The sequence below is a fragment of the Hyaena hyaena genome, unplaced genomic scaffold (assembly GCF_003009895.1).
Source record: "Hyaena hyaena isolate Hyena2069 unplaced genomic scaffold, ASM300989v1 scaffold_131, whole genome shotgun sequence".
In the NCBI taxonomy this organism is placed as follows: domain Eukaryota; kingdom Metazoa; phylum Chordata; class Mammalia; order Carnivora; family Hyaenidae; genus Hyaena; species Hyaena hyaena.
Window position 1 is genome coordinate 2494315 of NW_024080761.1, and position 19725 is coordinate 2514039.

General features: G+C 43.3%; 1 protein-coding gene across 7 annotated transcripts in view; it reads left to right on the plus strand.

The window, feature by feature from the left end:
- Nucleotides 1–17543, plus strand: part of TPX2 (TPX2 microtubule nucleation factor) — a 55052-nt gene extending 37509 nt beyond the window's left edge. For 6 of the 7 annotated variants that reach the window (XM_039237683.1, XM_039237686.1, XM_039237684.1 and 3 more), the window contains 8 exons: nt 8–149; nt 1201–1417; nt 9263–9358; nt 10380–10556; nt 10949–11095; nt 14167–14278; nt 14960–15147; nt 16722–17543. In XM_039237683.1, the coding sequence (XP_039093614.1) occupies nt 8–149; nt 1201–1417; nt 9263–9358; nt 10380–10556; nt 10949–11095; nt 14167–14278; nt 14960–15147; nt 16722–16832 (1190 nt within the window). In that variant the 3' untranslated portion in view covers nt 16833–17543. The remainder of the gene's footprint in view (nt 1–7; nt 150–1200; nt 1418–9262; nt 9359–10379; nt 10557–10948; nt 11096–14166; nt 14279–14959; nt 15148–16721) is intronic. The other variant, XM_039237689.1, reaches the window with a different exon arrangement.
- The last annotated feature ends 2182 nt before the right edge of the window (nt 17544–19725 follow it).

Below are 19725 nucleotides of genomic sequence, written 5' to 3' on the forward strand. Positions count from 1 at the left end.
TTTACAGCGCTGTTACCCTCCAAGTCTGCTGTGGTCAAGATATCCAGAGACCCACAGACTCCTGTGCTGCAAACCAAACAGCGCACGAGGCCAGTGACCTGCAAAAGCGCAGCGGATCTGGAGGCAGAGGAGCTTGAGAAACTGCAACAGTAAGTCCCACTGGCAGTATTTGAGGAAGAGGTCTAGGAATCTGCCTGCTTTCTTTTCACACACAAGTACACACACACACTCATTTTTGGGGGGTTTATTTATTTATTTTGAGCGAGAGAGGAGAGAGAGTGCAAGCAGGGGAGGGCCAGAGAGAGAGGGAGATAGACAATCCCAGGCAGGCTCTGTGCTGTCAGCGCAGACCCTGATATGGAGCTTGAATACATGAACTGTGAAATCATGACCTGAGCCAAGACCAAGAGTCAGACGCTTAACTGATTGAGCCACCCAGGTGCCCTTGCCTGCTTTCTTTTCTGTTCTATAATGGGGATAGTTGCTCTTTTTTCTTGCCATGGGAATTTATGGCATTTGAGTTACAGGCTCTATAGTTTGTGCCCCTGCCTCTATGATTAAAAAATTAGAAGGGGGACCGGGGGGGGATAGTGCCTGGCTGGCTTAGTTGGTAGAGCATATGACTCTTGATCTCAGGGTTGTGAATATGAGCCCCACACTGGATATAGAGGTTGCTTAAAAATAAAATCTTTAAAAAAAAAAGAGAGAAAAGTGGGAATATGGAGATATCCTAGAATATAAACTGGTAAAAACAAATGCAGATGTTGGAGTAGGCGAACTTACTTAGGATGCCAACTAAGGAGTGTCCTCTGAACTTAGTTGAGGTGGATCCCGCCCTTTATGGCTACCCGAGGGCTCATTACAGCTATTATTGGTAGAGGAAACTGGAACATAGTGTAGTTAGCACTGGAGTTGGTCCCCTGTATCCTTCTTTTGTTTTTTTTGTACTTCTTTTGAGGAGGGGCAGCTTCCTCTGGGAAGAGAAACCCCAATCCTTGAAGTGGTGGGAATGTTAGGACTGGCTCCTTTATTCTTTGTTCTGGAGGTAGAGACAATGGCTATGGAGAGAGTCGAAATTTTGCTGTGCTTGGGTAATCGTAATAATTATTATTTTTCTGTTTTAGACTTGTTCTGTTGTTTGTGTAATTTTTATTTTATTAAAAATTTTTTTGTGGTGTCATTTAAACTCTTATCTTACAGATACAAATTCAAAGCACGAGAACTTGATCCCAGAATTCTCGAAGGTGGGCCCATCTTGCCCAAGAAACCACCTGTGAAGCCCCCCACTCAGCCTATTGGCTTTGATTTGGAAATTGAGAAAAGAATCCAGGAGCGGGAGTTAAAGAAGAAATCCGAGGATGAACACTTTGAATTTCATTCCAGACCCTGCCCCACTAAAATCCTGGAAGATGTTGTGGTAAGAATGGTTGAGGGCCTGCATGCTGCCAGAAACATCCTGCTCATGACCCAGTGTCCCCTGTTCACAGATGTTGGGTAGATCCCATGATCAGGGCACTGTATTAGGAGCTGTAGGTGATACAAGAGACAAGTCAGAGGTGGATTTTGCTCTCAGGAAACTTAGAGTCGAGTAAGGGAGACCACATATGTGTAAATAATATAAAATTTAGAAGTATTCTGAGAGAGGTGACAGTGAATAGTACTGTAGGAACTCAAAGGAGATCATGATTTCTTCCAGACAGAAGGTTCAGGGAATGCTTTGTGGAGGTCGGAGCATATGACCTGAGCCTTTACATCGTCATCATCATGTGTTGTCACTGTAGTAATAGCTGACACTTTCACTATGTGCTGGACACTCCTCTAAGCCCCTTTTGTGTATTAATCCATTCATTTTAACCACAATGCCTTCAGGTGATTTATTGTAATTATCACTGGTTTCAGATGAGGCAGTTGAGGCAGAGAGAGGCATTCCTAGGCCATTCAGCTAGTGAATGGCGGAGCAAGTGTAAGAACTCAGGCACTCTGCTCCAGAGTTCATGATCTTAATTCTTCATTATATTGCCTGTCCACTATATGGTAGACTTCGGACTTGGTAAAAATGCAAGTGGAATGGACTGGCAGCGCATTCCAGGCAGTGGAAGTAACGTGAAAGCCTGAAGGTGGGAAACACAGGGGAACTACTAGGAAGCAGGTGGGTGGCTCAATGAAGCTAGAGAAAAGAAGTACAGCATATCAAGAGGAGCAACTGGAAACAAGATTAGAGAAGTGGGTTGTAATGTGATGGTGGGCGTGTAGTCAGAGATTTAGGGAAAACCTAGAAAGAGATGCTGCAAAGAATCAGTAATAGGGTTCATCTACATAAGTGCAGAGATGGTTTTTAGAACTATTTCTGTACAGGTAGGAAAACACCCTCTTCCTGCATTGGACTGACTTATATCCAGGTTCTAGGAACTCTCTGTTTTCTTTGTTTTTGCTTGCCTTTTTGAGTCACCATGGTTTTAGGTGAAACTGCACCAAAATATATTATTACCTTGGTCTGTGTACTTAGATTTTTTTTTTTTTTTTAAGATTTTATTTCTTAATAATCTCTATACCCATCATAGGGCTCAAACTCACAACCCGAAGATCAAGAGTCGCATGTTCCACCAACTGAGCCGGCGTGCCTGTTTACTCTTTTTTCTTAGCACTAAGTCAGAGGCAATCCAAAGTTATATTTTCCAGGCTTTAAGAAAGCATGATCATGCTTAGAAATAGTTCTTCCCCTCCTCCCACCCCTTACAGCTTACTGCATATGAGATCTCTTTCCTATTCACAATGTTTTTTCCTTTTCGTTTTTTTTGTTGTTGTTGTTTCTTTTCTTTCCTTGATGCACAAGTACTTTAGGCCAAATTCTGTTACACAGGCTTCTAAGAAACCTCTTCCCACACAAGTGATCATTCTCCAAGTCCTATGCTGTCATTTGTCCTTTGTCATTACCCACTGAGGAAAATGTTCTGAATGTAACAAGGGAAAAGTAGGTTATATGCAAACTTCAAAATCCTAGAGCAGAAGGGCTCAATGTTTTCATTTCCACACTAGAAAATCAAGGCCCAGAGAAGAGAAGTTACTTCTTCAAGGCTTCTGTACCATGCATTTGGCATCTTGCTTTTAGTAACATCTTTTTCTCTAAGCTCCTTGCTTACCCACCCCAGCCCCGCTACAAATTTTTGGTTTTTATTGAATTCACTTCTATTCTTTTGATTTTTTTTCTATATCCTGTATCTTATATACCAATATTGACTTTATATATTCTTTTTTTTTTTTTTAATATTTTTATTTATTTCTAGGAGAGAGAGAGAGAGAGAGAGAGAGATAGCGTGAGCAGGGGAGGGTCAGAGAAAGAGGGAGACACAAACTCCGAAATAGGGTCCAGGCTCTGAGCTGGCAGTCAGCACAGAGCCCGACGCGGGGCTCGAACCCACGATCCGTGAGATCATGACCTAAGCGAAAGTCGGACACTCAACCGACTAAGCCACCCAGGCACCCCTGACTTTATATATTCTTAAAATTGACTCATTTTGAAAGTAATTTTATTTTTTCAATGTTTATTTGTTTGAGAGAGAGAAAATCCCAAGCAGGCTCTGTGCTTGTCAGTGGGATCAACCAGGGTTCGATCTCATAGACCATGAGATCATGACCTGAGCTGAAATCAAGAGTCAGATGCTTAACCAACTGAGCTACCCAGGCGCCCCTAAAGTAATTTTAAAGGGAGCATATGAATCACTGGGTAAATCACTGTGTAAAAAGACTTTTTGCCATGAATAACAACGCTAATAGCTAATACATGAAGCTTATTATGTGCCAAGTTCTAAGCTCTTCAATATATATAATAACTTACTTAATTTTCCTAATAACCCTATGAAGTAAACACTTTAGGTCCTATTATCAATCCATTTTACAGTTAGGAAACAGCAGTTAAATAACTTTCCCAAGATCACATACAAGCCAGTGGCAGAGCTGGATATATTCTAGGCATATGGTTGCAGGGTCTGTACTCTTGTATTAAAATAGAAGGTACCTTTTTAAATAGAAAGGTCTTAGGAAATATGTGACTACTTAAAAAAGTCTGTATCCTACGTAACACCCTCTTCCATAATATGTGCCTCACCTGAACTTTAAAATGCTGATTTAGGAAATCAGGCTGGCAGTTTGTTGTACTTTGGACGTGCTAGGATGAACTGGTATGTGGGGAAGGGTGCCTACAGTTCAGTAAGATTTAGTTAAGTGAGACCTTAGGGTAGCCTTGTTCTAGTTGATGCCGTGTTGAAAATTCTGGATAAACATATCAGCAAAGCACTAGGTAAGTAAGATGCAGCTGAATTGATGTGGCATGCTCCAGGGAAGTGTTTGCCAAACCCAGCTGGTTCTCAGAATCCTCTGGGGATCTTATTACATAAACAGATTCCTGGACCCCACCCCTGGAGTTGTGATTTGTTATGTGCAGCATAGATTAGAGAGAGCCCCAGTGAGAACTTAGTGTCTGACACACAGTAAGCAGTTATGTTGTTAATAGTAATAACTGTCATTTTCTTGCATGCTTTCCTCATGCCAAGTGTTTTATGTAGATTATTGTACTTCCTTCTTGCAACAGTTCTTAAGAGGTAGGTTTTATCTTTATTCCTGTTTTTCAGATGAGGACAATAGGAGATGTCTAGTAGGCAGAGCCAGGACTTGAACCCACCGTCTCCTTGAACACTTTATTATTCTACCCCACAGTGCTAACTTACCATCATTTATTTTAGCAAACTCAGTTTTTGAGTTTGACACTGGCCATTTGCAGCTCTCCGTTCTAAAATTTCCAGTGATTGCACTTCAACTCTTGGTTTCTAGAGAAGCAAAGCATAGGAGAAATTAGGTATATTCTTTTACCCTCTTCAGTTTTTAGAAAGGGAGGCTTTGAAAGGGGAATGTGGGTTGCCCATAGGACTGTTTTTAAAAGTTGCTGGTAGAATTGAGATTAGGTCCCTTACCTTCTAGTTCTGGACTCTCATAGCAGAACAGAAGAGCCTGCTTCCCAGAGCCAAATTCGTCTTGTCTGTTTGCCACTGTTGTTCTTCATCCTTGCCCATCTGGTGCTGAAGCTCTTTTTGTGTGTCCTTCTGGTGTTTCTTGTGCTCTTAAACTTGTGGTTGATAGGTGGCAAGGAGACAGTGGGGCTGATGAGAGATGGGCTTGGGCAGCAGTGGGCCATGAGGCAGAGATGAAATGAGGGCTCTTGGGGCAGAGGTGGAGTGATGAAAACCTTGAGCTCAAGGGTGTGAAATGTGAACTTGGTGCCGACATCTAGTGGGGAGCCGGGGCACCACAGAGGTGGATGTGGTGTCTGTGAGGCCAAGGAGTAATTTTAGCAGCGATATTTTAGGGATGACTTGGGGAGACCAGCAGGCTTTTTTTTTTTTTTTTTTTCCCATACTCCCTGAGATACTATTGCTTCATAGTAATTTCCTAACTGCTCTTGTTGCAGGGCATTTGGGGGCATATCCTGCCAGAGGGAGAAGAGCTCACCCCTAACATCTGCTCCCCTATCCTGGGCTGCTTTTCCTAAATACACCTTCTGCCCACTCACAGTGCCCACTTCTAACACACATCACTTTATAGTACCTTCCCAGAGCTTCCTATTAGGAGCTTCCCCCTGTTATCCTCTAGCTCCACATTCTGCAAGGTTTCCTCAGAGCACTTGTGAAAATCAGGGAATACCTGATTTGTTACTTTTTCATTGTCTCTTTCCTCCACGAGAATGTGAGCTCCCTGAGAACAGGGACCACGTATATCTGTCTTGTTTGCTTTTGTATCCCCTGCACGTAGCATCGATGTTGGATAACTGAGTGAGTGAGAGCACAAGCTGAAATGCACCAGCATATGTTTTAGGCTGTGTTAGACACTGGGGATTCAAAGATGGGATAGAACACAACACACATCCTCAGAGCCTTCACAGTTCAATCAGCGTATGTTCACTGAACAATTATTACTTCTTATAGGTTCTGTGGAGAATGCAAAGGAATATAAATAAGGACATCTCTGCCTTCAAGGAGCTTGCAGCTAGGAAAACTTAAAATAGTAAAGCAAGGGGCACCTGGGTGGTCCAGTTGTTAAGCCTCTGACTCTTGATTTTGGCTCGGGTCATTATCTCATGCTTTGTGAGTTTGAGCCCTGCATCGGGCTCTGTGCTGACAGAGCGGAGCCTGCTTGGGATTCTCTCTCTCCCTATCTCTCTGCCCCTCCCGTGCTCACACACGTGCTCTCGCTCCCTCTCTCTCTAAATAAGCGTTAAAGGGGCGCCTGGGTGGCTTAGTTGGCTAAGCGTCCGACTTTCGCTTAGGTCATGATCTCACGGATCGTGGGTTCGAGCCCCGCGTCGGGCTCTGTGCTGACTGCCAGTTCAGAGCCTGGAGCCTGTTTCAGTCTGTGACTCCCTCTCTCTCTGACCCTCCCCCTGCTCACGCTGTCTCTCTCTCTCTCTCCTAAAAATAAATAAAACACTTAAAAAATAAATAAATAAATAAGCGTTAAAAACAATTTTTTTTAAATAGCAAAATAAGACTATTGCTTTTAGAAACTCCGTGTCTGTTTATCTCTGATGGAGCCCCCAGTTGGCATTGATTGCAGTGGAGATGGGTGTGGGTGGGTAGTTGCTGCAAAGTTGATCTCCATAAATCATCTTTTCTTCTCCCCCAATTAGGATTGAGCCCACTCATAAATATCTCTTTCGAGGCTTATTTGTTGGAGATTTCCATTGTTCTTCTTTTAAAATGCACATCTCTGCTGAGTGGGGGGAGGAGAAGGATTATTTTAGAACTATATGAATTCTCAGGTATTTATTTCTATTACTTTATTTTATGAAAAGGAAAAACAACAACAACAACTCAAGGCCTAGAAGACTATCTCATGTGCCCCAGGTTATGCACATTGGAATCAGAGCTGGGTTCGAACCAACCTCTGGCTCCTTGCTCCACGTTCTTCCTGCTCCCACATACCGTGGGTGTGCTTACGTGAGAGAGGCTGGTGGCTGCCTGTCCAGGGCAGTATAGAACAAGCTTTTGCTGTTGTGTTTCGGTAAACATTATTTGAAAACCCATTTCACAGACTTTTGTCACTGTGGTTCTGCTAAATGAGATTCACTGTGCTAGCGATCCCAGCTTTCTTTAGAAAACAGAACTTCCATAGCAGAACAAGCATTCTCTTCACAGTGGTCCCCTTGGCAGTATATTGGTTCTTTCCAGTGATCGATGCCGTACAAAGCGTTTTTGTCTTGAAGCTTGTGCCTCACAGTCTTTTGGAGCTCTTCAGCAATGGCAGATGTTCATATTTTAAGAAGTAATTTGCTTTTGGGAGCTTAGGAAATAATTTGGAACTAAAACTAAATAGTCCAAGATAATAGAGCTGGAAAGTTTTCCTTAAAAGATTGAGTGAATACCTCGCATTGCCAAAAAACTGGCTGTGAAGGCCTCTCCAAGAAAGACATTCCAAACGTGGTTGCAGCAGTTACAGCCTTGCTGGGATTAAGGAGAAGTCTCTTTCCCAAGTTATAAATTAAAGTCCCACAGTCTTGGAGTCCACGGCATAAATTCTGCCTTCATTTTTACTGTATTTATTCAGCAAGCATTTACTGAGTGCCTTATACTTGCCATGATCTTTGTTAGGTACTAGGGATTGATGGAATAACAATCCCTACTCTCAAAGGCTAGCAGATGAACATCTGAACACAAGTGGTGTGAAGTTTTGTACGTATTGTCATAGAGTCACCTACAGGGAAAGAGAGAGGTCAGTTCGTAGGTTCTGGGTGTGGAGAGGATCAGTGGAAAGCCTTTGTAAAAGAGGGGGTGCTTCAGTGGAACCTTGAAAAGAAAGCTAAGGTGCTTCCAAGCAGCTGGGGCGTTTCAGGGAGAACACACACACGGGCTGAGAGAACCAGCATTAACGATTTGGCAATGGCCTGTGGTTCTGGTGGTTGGAGCACAATCTGTAGGGATGGGCACGAGATAGGGCTGGTGAGTCAGGCAGGGCACCATGTCGTGAAGCGCCCTGTACTTCAGGGCAAGGAGCTTGTTCTAGGTAACGTTGGACCCATTAAAGAACCGTAAGTCAGGAGGTTATGTGATCCAATGTGTCTTGGACAAATAATTCTGACCGTATATAGAAGATGGGTTAGAGGAGTGAGATGAGAAGGTGAAAGACTTCCAGGGCGAGTGGGATGGCACAGGCAGTAGGTGGTGTGGTCGGTGATGAGGAAGCAGAGTAGAGGGCGGGCAGCATGCGCATGTGAGTGTAACAAGGAGTGATTGAGGATGGCTTAGGGTTGCGACTTCTTTTAATTTTATTTTTTCATCATGATAAGTATACTTTTTAGCCCCCATTCCCCTACCTTCCTCCTCTCTGGGAACTGTCACTATGTTCTCTATAAAGTCTTTTTCTGGGTTTGTCCCTCTCTCTCTCTCTCTCCTCCTTTGCTTGTTTGTTTTATTTTTTAAATTCCACATATGAGTGAAATCGTATGGTATTTGTCTTTCTTTGATTGATTTATTTCATTTAGCATTATACTCTCTAGCGCCATCCATGTTGTTACAAATGGCAAAATTTCATTCTTTTTTATGGCTGAGTAATAATATTTGTGTGTGCGTGTGTGTGCGCGCCACGTCTTTTTTATTCATTTATCTACCAATAGACACTTGGGCTGCTTTCATGGTTTAGCTGTTGAAATGCTTCAGTTTTGATTTCTTTTTTTAAAAGAGCATTGTTTTCCTTTTTCTTTTTGTTAAAGTTTATTTTGAGAGAGAGAGAGAGTGCAGGCACATGGGCACATGTAAGCGGCCGGGTGGGGGGGAGGGGCCAGAGAGAGAGACGGAGGGAGGGGGGAGAGAGAGACAGAGAGAGAGGGAGGGAGGGAGGGAGGAGGGAGGGAGAGAATCCCAGGCAGGCTCCATGCTTAGTGCAAAGCCTAACATGGAACTCAGTCCCACAACCACGAGATCATGACCTGAGCCGAAATCAAAAGTCAGACACTTAACCAACTGAGCTACCTAGGTGCCCCTTGATTATTGTTTAAATTGATCCAGTTACTTACTGCCCGTGTGTGAAGGCCCAGCGTTGCGTGCTGCCGAGTCCCCCACGCCTTTGTCTCACCTGGTAGGACCGCAGCATACCGACGCGCTAGCCGTTGTTTGATTCCTGGTCTGTGAATTCCCCTGTAAGAGAGGGATTTAATGTTCTCATACAGCCGAGTAGAGATTGTTCTGGAATGTCTAACTGAATTGCCTCCTCCTTGCAGGGTGTTCCTGAAAAGAAAGTACTTCCAATCACGGTCCCCAAGTCACCAGCCTTTGCATTGAAGAACAGGATCCGCATGCCCACCAAAGAAGATGAGGTGACGCCCGGGAGGGAGGGTTTTTCTTCTTTCTGCATCATCAACCTAAGCATTCCTCTTTCTTAAACTTAACAGAATTCAAAGGCAGTCACTCTTACCTGGAGTTGTCTTTCACAGTGGGTATGAACATTTGATCATCTTTTGTGCTCCCCTCTAGGGCAAAGCAGCTGGTTAAGGGTATGACTCTTCTTACTTTTAGTAGTAACTGGTTGCAACTTACTTGAGGCTTGTCCGTGTCTATAGAATTGAAAATCAGCCTGTTGTAACTTGGATCAAAGTTGCCATGCCTTGTATTTTATTTTGCTTGAGCTATTGTCACCATTCAGTGAGGGGCTTTTAAAATTCACACTAAGCAGCTACATCCACCCTATCCTATCCACCAACCCAGGGGTTGCTAAGGTTACTTACTGTGTGGTGATGGTTCGTGAAATTGGAATACATAAACTGTCATTGATCAGGCTAGTTTCTTGTTACATCTCCCATTTTATCTATAAATATCCAGAGTTAGGGTAATTTTATAGCAGATCTCAAGCATAAGCCTTTTTATAGGTTCATTTGAAACTAAAATACACGGTAATCTTATGTTACCGGCTTGAACCCAAACAACGTACGTGGTCCTATTCTGGGTTTGGCAACCATTAACTCCCAGTCACATGTTTTAGTGGAGTCTGGAGGCTGGGTCAAAGAAGAGGCCAAGGTATATGCTTGGTTAGTGCCTCTCTTCTGTTCTTCGTTTTGTTCATACTGTCTGATCGCATTTCGGTTTTACAACCTTCCTTTGAAAAACGTGAGATCCTTTACGAGTAATTGTGTTAGTCCTTCATCAGATGTTTCCACACTGGTCTCACCCCTGTGAAGTGGTAGGCAACCTAGGTATTATCCCTCTTTGATAGAAAAGGAAGCGAAGAAACCTAGGAGGCTGAGTGACTTGCCTTAATTAATGCCTTCTTTCATACAATGTCTTCTGAGTCTGTATTCTGAGATGAGAGAGAGCTTGTGTCTAAACTGGTTTTTTCCTTAGGAAGAGGAGGAGCCGGTAGTGATAAGAGCCCAGCCTGTGCCACATTATGGGGTGCCTTTTAAGCCCCAGATCCCAGAAGCAAGAACTGTGGAAGTATGTCCTTTCTCTTTTGATTCTCGAGACAAAGAACGTCAGTTACAGAAGGAGAAGAAAATAAAAGAACTGCAGAAAGGAGAGGTAGGTGTTTCCATTTCTGCAACTAACATAATACTCCTCTTTCACCTGTCAAAGATTATCTTTTATGTTGCACTTTTAACTATAAAATCACTGACTTTCTCTGATCCCCTCTAAGAACCTTATGAAGTATAAATGGGGCAAGTTGTTAATAACCCTTCTGCCGCAAGGAGATTAAGTGACTTGCCCACGATCATGCTACCAGCTATTGGCAATATTGGGAGAATAACCTTGATTTTCTTTTGAGCCCATCACTCTTTCTGCTGTTCGTACCATGCTGCTTTGAAAACTGGCCTTTCCTGTGTTTCAGATTCATCCAAATACTCTGGAGGAACTCTTGCTTTCTAGCTAGAGAGACCTTAGGATTTTAAATCTTATGTTTTCTTTTCTATTAGGTACCCAAGTTCAAGGCACTTCCTCTGCCTCATTTTGACACTGTTAACCTGCCAGAGAAGAAGGTGAAGAGCACAACTCAGATTGAGCCTTTCTGCTTGGAGACTGACAGAAGAGGTGCCCTGAAGGCACAGACTTGGAAGCACCAGGTGGGGGATGGGGAGAGCAGCCAAAATGCTCATTGCTTCATTATTGGTTGGTTAGACTAGGTAGACCCACGGCATTGAAATTCATCTGGGAGCTAACATCCTGGATTATTTCAGGGGTTCTCTAAATCGGGTCAGTAGTCTTTTTCTATAAAAGACCAGATAGTAAATACTTTATTATTATTATTATTATTATTATTTTTAATATTTTTATTTATTTCTAGGAGAGAGAGAGAGAGACAGCGTGAGCAGGGGAGGGTCAGAGAGAGAGGGAGACACAGACTCTGAAACAGGCTCCAGGCTTTGAGCTGGCAGTCAGCACAGAGCCCGACGCGGGGCTCGAACCCACGAACCGCGAGATCATGACCTAAGCGAAAGCCGGACGCTTAACCGACTAAGCCACCCAGGCGCCCCTATTATTATTATTTTTTTAATGCTTATTTATATTTGAGAGTGAGAGAGAGACAGAGTGTGACAGGCAAAGGGGCAGAAAGAGAGGGAGAAACAGAATCTGAAGCAGGCTCCAGGCTCTGAGCTGTCAGCACAGAGTCTGATGCTGGGTTTAAACCCACGAACTACGAGATCATGACCTGAGCTGAAGTTGGACGTTTAACCAGCTCAGCTACCCAAGTGCCCCAAATTTGGATAGTAAATATTTAAAAAAAAATTTTTTTTTTAATGTTTTATTTATTTCTAGGAGAGAGAGAGAGACAGCGTGAGCAGGGGAGGGTCAGAGAGAGAGGGAGTCACAGACTGAAACAGGCTCCAGACTCTGAGCTGGCAGTCAGCACAGAGCCCGACGCGGGGCTCGAACCCACGAACCGCGAGATCATGACCTAAGCGAAAGTCGGACGCTTAACCGACTAAGCCACCCAGGCGCCCCTGGATAGTAAATATTTTAGATTTTGTAGGTTGCATATGGTGTGTGTGTGTGTGTGTGTGTGTGTGTATGTGTATTTCAACCCTTTGAAAATGTACAAACCAGTCTTAGCTCAAGGGCTGTACAAAAAGAAGTCGCAAGCTAGATTTGGCCTGCAGGCTGATTGTGCTGATCTCTGCTCCAAGTGATCATCTGAGGAATGTGAGAATCGTCAGGCTTTTCTTGCATTAGGAGTTTAAGATCTCATCTCCTCCATCTATTAGATGTGTTCATTACATGTTCACTCCCTTCTGTGGGTAACAGTATGGAGAGAATAAATAGATCTTTATTATGGTATGCTGTTTTCTCAACATAGTGTGCTCTTTGCTCTTTGTAGATGACAGGTGATTAAAAACAATTGATTGTCGGTTGTTTTAATTGGGATCTAATTCTGCCCCGTTTGGAAAATAATACCCCTGAATCCCTAAGTTTGTCAGTGTTTTTTATATCATCACTTATCCTGGACTCTGTCCAAGAGGAGCTCTGGGCTAATCTTTTTAGGAACTCATCCCTCTTTAAAAAAATTTTTTTTGAATGTTTTATTTATTTCTAAGAGAAAGAGAGAGACAGCGTGAGCAGGGGAGGGTCAGAGAGAGAAGGAGATACAGAATCCGAAACAGGCTCCAGGCTCTGAGCTGGCTATCAGCACAGAGCCTGATGTGGGGCTCAAACCCATGAACCGTGATCACGACCTGAGCTGAAGTCGGAAGCTTAACCGACTGAGCCACCCAGGTGCCCCGGAAGTCACCCCTCTTGAAGCTCAAGAGATGTGATTGCTTAGATGATTACACATAGGTCCCTTGTTGGTGTTGTTCCCTTGGAAAACTTAGGACTGTTGTTTTGGAAGTAGTAGTGAATCTTTTTCAAGGATCAGGACACAAAATGTCTGTGGGGTATTTACTATAATAAAAAACATTTTTTTAAGTTTTTCAAATCTACACAAAAGTAGAGAAAATAGTATAATGATCTTTAGTGAACCTGACGTGTACCTGTTTTGCTACACTGGGTATTTCTACCAACAAAGGATTACTTTTGAAGCCAATTTTAGGTCTCACCTCATTTCATTCACAAATAGCAAGTAAATATACTTCAGTGTGTATCTTTACAAAAAAAAAAGAGTAACAGTAATCCCTTATAGTGACAAATAGTGTTCTTATAACCCCAAATCTCTCATAATTGGTTTAGATAGTTGAATTGTTCAATTAAGGTCTACATATTGCATTTGTTTGATGTGTCTCTAAATCCCTTTTTCTCTGTAGGCTCCTCTACCTACATATTACTTGCCAAATAAACTGGTTTGTCCTGTAAGTTTTCCACAATCCAGATTTTGGTCATTGCATTCCCATTGAATTTAATATGTTCCTGTATCTTCTGTATTTCCTTTTGTTTGTTTATTTGTTTATGTTGTGGGGTGGAGTAGGGGCAGAGAGACAGGGAGAGAGAATCCCAAGTAGGCTTCTTGCTGTCAGTGCAAAGCCTGACTCAGGGCTCGATCCCACGAACTGTGAAATCATGACCTGAACTGATATCAAGAGCCAGATACTCAACTGACTGAGCCACACAAGTGCCCCTCTTCTGTATTTCCTATAAATGAGTAGTTAGAGCTAGAGGCTTGATTAAATTCTAGTTAGATTCTTTTGGGGGTTGGAAGGGAGAATACTTTATAGGTGATCACATCCAAGGGTATATAATATCCACATGTTTATTTTTGTGATGTTCAGATAGGCCTTAAAAGTACCTTAAAGATACTTTCAGTTTTCCTTGGATTTGGAAGTTGTTAGTCTGATCTACTCATTGTAAAGGGTTGTTTTTTGTTTTTAAAGTTTATTTTTTTATTTTGAGAGGAAGAGAGAGAATCCTAAACAGGCTCCACATTGCCAGCACAGAACCCAACACGGGGCTTGCTCTCACAAACTGTGAGATCATGACCTGAGCCAAAATCAACAGTTAGGTGCCCAACCAACTGAGCCACCCTGGCACCCCTGTAAAGGGGCTTTTAACTGGGGTTTAGAGGAAGTCATCTGCTGTCTTTATTTAGATGAAGCAGTTTAGAAACATTAATGCCTGAATCATTGAGGTGGTAGTCGTGGAGATTTGTGTCGTTGTTTCTCTAACAGGCTCTCTCTCTCTCTCTCTCTCTCTCTCTCTCTCATAGCTGGAGGAAGAACTGAAACAGCAGAGAGAAGCAGCATGCTTCAAGGCTCGTCCTAACACCGTCATCTCCCAGGAGCCCTTTGTCCCCAAGAAAGAGAAGAAATCCGTTGCTGGTAGTATTATATGTACTCTCAGGGGATCGGGGTAGAACTGTCAGACTTCCCAGGGAGGATGCTGGGATTCAGTTATGTCAGTATCAGCTGTGTCAACCAGAAGCATTTGCCTTTAGAGTATCTAGTTGTTCTCCTTTTAGAGTAGGTTTTTGTGTCTTTGTTGAACCCAGCAGCTGTGTTGAGTTTGCAGAATGTGTTGGGGCCAGAGTCGTGGAACAAGAGCCTGGGAAGACACAGTTGGCACTTTCAACCGCAGTTACAGGCTTTACTCACCCTAAGAGTAGTAAGTGAGGGAGGAAGGGCTAGGATTTCTTTCTGGAGTTCCGTGAAGCAAGCCTTAGATATAAAACATTTAATTCCTTTGCACTGGGTAGAGTGTCAAAAGATGGGATTCTTCTCCTGCATCTGTCTCAGAATCACTATGTAGTTCCGAGCAAGCTATTTCATCTGTGTCGGTCATGCTTGTCTCCTAATCAGATGGTTTCCAGGAGCTCTTCCAGCTGGTAAAATTCTAGGACTTTTTATAGGTGGTTTACTCCACCTTTCTGCTACCAGGGCTTCCCTAGAGCTTAGCCGTTCAGTTGCCATGCATGTCAGTACCTACCGCTCGCTGCATCTTTGCAGGCTAAGTTTATGCAGATTCTGCTCGTGCACCAATATTCTCTCTGTTTCTGTACTCAGAGGGCCTTTCTGGTTCTCTAGTTCAGGAACCTTTTCAGCTGGCCACCGAGAAGAGAGCCAAGGAGCGGCAGGAGCTGGAGAGGAGAATGGCTGAGGTAGAAGCTCAGAAGGTCCAGCAGCTGGAGGAGGCCAGGCACCAGGAGGAGGAGCAGCAGAGGGAGGAGCTGGCCAGGCTACGGAAAGAGCTGGTAACTGGGCAGCACGAGCCCTCACTAACCCACAGTTGTCTCTGTTTTGTTTTATCTGTACTTTGCCTTGTTCCAGAAAGAATCTAGGGTGGCCTACAAGGACCACCTAAAAGCAGAGTGGAAGCAGGAAATGACACAAACCAAGAATGCTGACTAAGTTATGATGTGAACAGTGCTAACGGTGTGCACATTGTCATCCATGCTTCAAGTTTGAGCCATAATTTTGGTCCCTTTTTAGGAAGCAGCTTGTTGGTTACAAAACTCACAGTGTTCACGAGCTGTGATCTGCTAGTTGTTAAAAACAAAACAAAACAAAACATTTATTCCTGATACCGAATTCAGATAGAATTTCCTCCAGGGGTCTTCGTAAGGAGGCTCTCATGTGATATAACATGCACAATGATGCATTGCTAGGACTTTTACTTAACTTATTTTTATTATTTCCTTTGGACTTAAGAATACCAATGTGGTTTTACACTTAGACAAGAATACATAGGTAGGGAAGGGTGTGGGAATAGTGTGGCAACTGTGTTTTCATTTTCCCCTTAGTACTGGACTCAAGTTCCTTGGGGTTATAGCACTTGTTGGTCCGTGTGCCCCCCCCCCCGCCATGCTCACGCTAACATAATGATTATCCAGAAGGAAAACTTAGTTCTCAGTCAGGACTTTTTAGCTCGGTGGGGCAGCAAGCCGCATTTAAGGGCATTAATGAGGAAGAGGACAGCTGCAGGTGGAGCTTCATATGATTTATAAAAGGAAGAATATAGAAATATAGAAGTTGTTGAGGTTTTGCCTAAAAATGCTAGGCCAGCTGCTGATACAGCTGTTGGCAGAGAGGACTGTGGCTGCAGGAAGGGTCTTGGGACAAATTATTAACGGGACTAGCTCCTTGGCAAAACCAAGCAGCCATTTGCTGATTGGATGAAAGTACAGTCCCTGCTCTAGAAATACTCATGAAACCATTTTTTTTTCCAGTTCTTTGATTTTTTTTTTTTTCAACACTTGGTACTGCCTCTTGTGTTTGTGCCTATCATAGAGGTGTTACAGCAATTCTCCATGTGGGCCGATGTCAGCCTCCTAAAGCACCGTTCAGTCAATGTTCTCTTGACTAACCTGACTTAACACAGGACTGATTTTAGACTATCCAGAAGCATAGGCGGCCTTCTCCCTGCAACCCTTCTTGGTTATTGGTTTGTTTGGTTTTTGTCCATGGTTTGGGTGAATATTAAGACTCAGCTTAAGATTGTGCCCTGGCAGATTCTTAACATGTGTCTCTTCTGTGCTGCAATTGGGTACAGCTCTGTTACATCCAAGTAATAGACAACCACGCTGGACATAGGCTTGACGTTCTGTGGTGCAAGCTGAGGGACCCAGCAGGACCTGAATGGAGACTCACTTGGGCTCCAGAGCACATGTGCTTTTCTGTTATGCTGTGTTGCCTTTTTCTGCCCCTCTTTGACTTGTATCTGTAAGATTATACAAACATTTTCTCAAGAAGGAAAAATAAAAACAACCCTAAGTATAGTTCCCTAACATCCTCATCACTGGTAACTTTATTTTTCCTTTCTCTGCAGGTGCACAAGGCAAATCCAATACGCAAGTACCAGGGTGTGGAAGTCAAGTCAAGTGACCAGCCTCTGACTGTGCCCATTTCTCCCAAGTTCTCCACTCGATTCCACTGCTAACCTCAGCTGTGAGCTGCAGGTACCACCTGGGAACAGAGGCTGCTCTTTTCATCAAACCAGGAGCCTTCTTTCCTTGTCACAGGGCATGAAGAGAATCCATTTCTCCAGACTTTTAGCTGCCTACGCCCAACGGAGCATACCTGACAAGTGTGGACTCCAATTTTGTTGAGAATTTTTTCCCCTACGTTATTGAAGCTAATAATGAGACGCAACTCATGTATGTCTCGCTCTGACTTCCTGTAGTTATTTCCTTTGAACCATCAGTAGACCTTTAATATGAGTCTTAACTCTTATTAGACTTTAAAGTCTCTGTATCAGCACAGTATAACTTCTATTGCTTCTTTGCCTCCTTCCTCCTTTTTTTTCCTATTTTAATCAGAAAATAAAGATAGTTAAATACCAAGGTAGGATTTAAGTCATGGCTTACCAGAGGGCAAGTCTATCAGATTTTTTCCTCTTCTCTGCACAAAATGGAATTACTGTTAGGGAACCCGTCCCTATGAGGGTAGAAGCCTTGTTCACACAACCATGAAGAAGACCGCATGGACCGACAAGGAGCCTCGCAGCAGCCATCGGCGCACTTTGGGACAGAGCTGCTGCCAGGGCACGTTCTCCCCTCGTCAGTGCCGATGGTAACAGGGAATGCCACACAGTACACATTTGAAGTCCTCCAATAAACTGGAGTAGAATAAATGTGTTTGTCTTCCCCTCCCTGATGTTGTTACTTGACGTTTTTAATTCTGTCAAGTCCCTCTGGAGGTCACACCTTATTGGGGAAATGGATACCTTAAGAGGAAGAAGGTCCAGGACCTTTGGAACTTTTAAAAGCACAGGCTCTGTTCTTAGAGGGAAATGCTTTGTAACTTTTTTCTGTCCTTCCGTATTGTGTTAACTCCCTTCCAGGAGCCACTCTGGAAGGCACTCCTGTGTGTTATGCCTGCAGACAGTCCTGTGCCCTCTTCCCTAAATGTGCTTTTTCTCACCTGGTAAACTTCTGATAAGAGTCAAGTAAAATCTTCAAAAACCCTTCCTTGACCACCTGAGCTCCTCAGGTAAGGATAATCACCCCCTTCTGTGTGCCTCCCAAATGCTTCTTGTATATATAGATTTCTAGTAGAACCCTCACACCACTGAGTTTCTTGTACTTGTTCACAAACTAGTAGAGACCCAGATACCTAAAATTTTCCTAAAAGTTCTTGAAGACAAAAATGATCTTAGTCATCTCTGTATTTTTCGTAGCTGGCACAGACTTCCCTAGGTCCACGGTAGGTAGTGTATTTTCTTTTAGACTCGACATTATTTATGAACTCTACTTTCTACTAGTTATCTACTCTTGTGCTAGGGAATATAAAAGCATTCATATTCTGCCCCAGGCCAGTCCTAGGCACCATAAAGAGAGTAAACCTATTTTATATTCATGTTTATTCATTCAGTGAGCATTATGAACAGGCCACTGTGGATTCAGTGACGGATGAATGGATGACAAAGCCCAGACATGACTTGCAGATCCCTAAGCCTCCTGAAGGCAAAATACAGTTCTTCTCTTCATTTCCTAGAAGTCTAGTATGCAGGTCCATAACGACTTATGTAATTCATTTAACAAAGATTTATTTGGTGCTAGCTGTACATACCTTGGGACTGCTTAGCCTCTGGGAATACAGCATTGAACAGAAATAGAAGAACTTGCCTTTCATGGAGCTTACCTCTTAGGAAGGAAGACAGACCAGAAGCAAGTAGCTGTCTCTTATTCTATCACATGGTAAATGTTTCTCTGCTATATGAAAAGTAAACTGGATGGGATGGGGGGCATGTGAAGTTGGAAACAAGAAGGCGAAAGTTAGTAGAAGGTTGAGCTAGGGTGGTGACAGTGGAGGCGGGGAGAAATGGTTGGGTTCTGAGTGTATCTTGGAAGTTGTAACTGGCAAGACTTGCTGACAGACTGGACATGGGATGAGAGAAAGAGGGTTGTTAAGGAGGGCACCCAGGTATCGGCCCTGGAGATCAAGTTCTCCATCCTTTGTCCTGTGAGAGATACAGTTCTACTGTAGTCCTCATATCTCTTGTGGGTTCCTTGGAGGGCTTTCATTTTTTCTGGTCACCTCTCGCTTTGGTATTTTTCCTTCTGTTCATCTCTTGGTCCCCTCTGTGTCTGTCTGTCCTCTGTGCCCCCCCCACCCCCCCATGTATCAGCAGTTTTTTGACAGTTCACTGTCATTCATATATTTCTATTTGGTATCAGTTTTTTAATATGTTTTGCCCAGTTTTTGTTTTTGGTTTTTTCAGGTAGGAGAATAAATCCAGCCCTCAAGTTGAGGGTTCTGAAAAGAGGGTTATTGAGAATTATGGACCTTAGGGGAGTCTTTTACCCCGTATGCTCCACTCTGGATGATCCCGCCCAGACACACCCATTTTGGGCTAGTAATGGGTCTGTAGAGACAACAGGCTTCAGAGCAAATTGCTTAAAGTTGAGGCATAGACATTGCCTCCCGCTTCTCAGAATTCCTCAGTTTTCCTGGTGGCTGTCTACTCCTCAACAGCCTGCCAAATGTTGAGTTCTCTCGGGACCCCCTCACATGACCTTCATTTCTAATACAGCCTCCCGTTTCCTCCAAAGCTCAAAATCTCAACTTCTGTCTTACAGAGAAAGTCTGGTTCTTTATCCCTTCAGTCCATATTCTAGAGGGAGCTTCTCTTTCAACATTCAGAGGACATTCTGAGATTTGCCTAAACAAAGGACATGTTCTCTGATAGGAATTTACTGAGTTTTACTGAGGAATCTGGCTGTCACACTTGGCTTGGCAGTTTTGCAAATGTCCTAGCTCCTGCACACAGGCAGACGGTTAGAATTCCCACCGTTTCTGGGAAGGACTCTGTTTTCAATGTTGTTTTGACT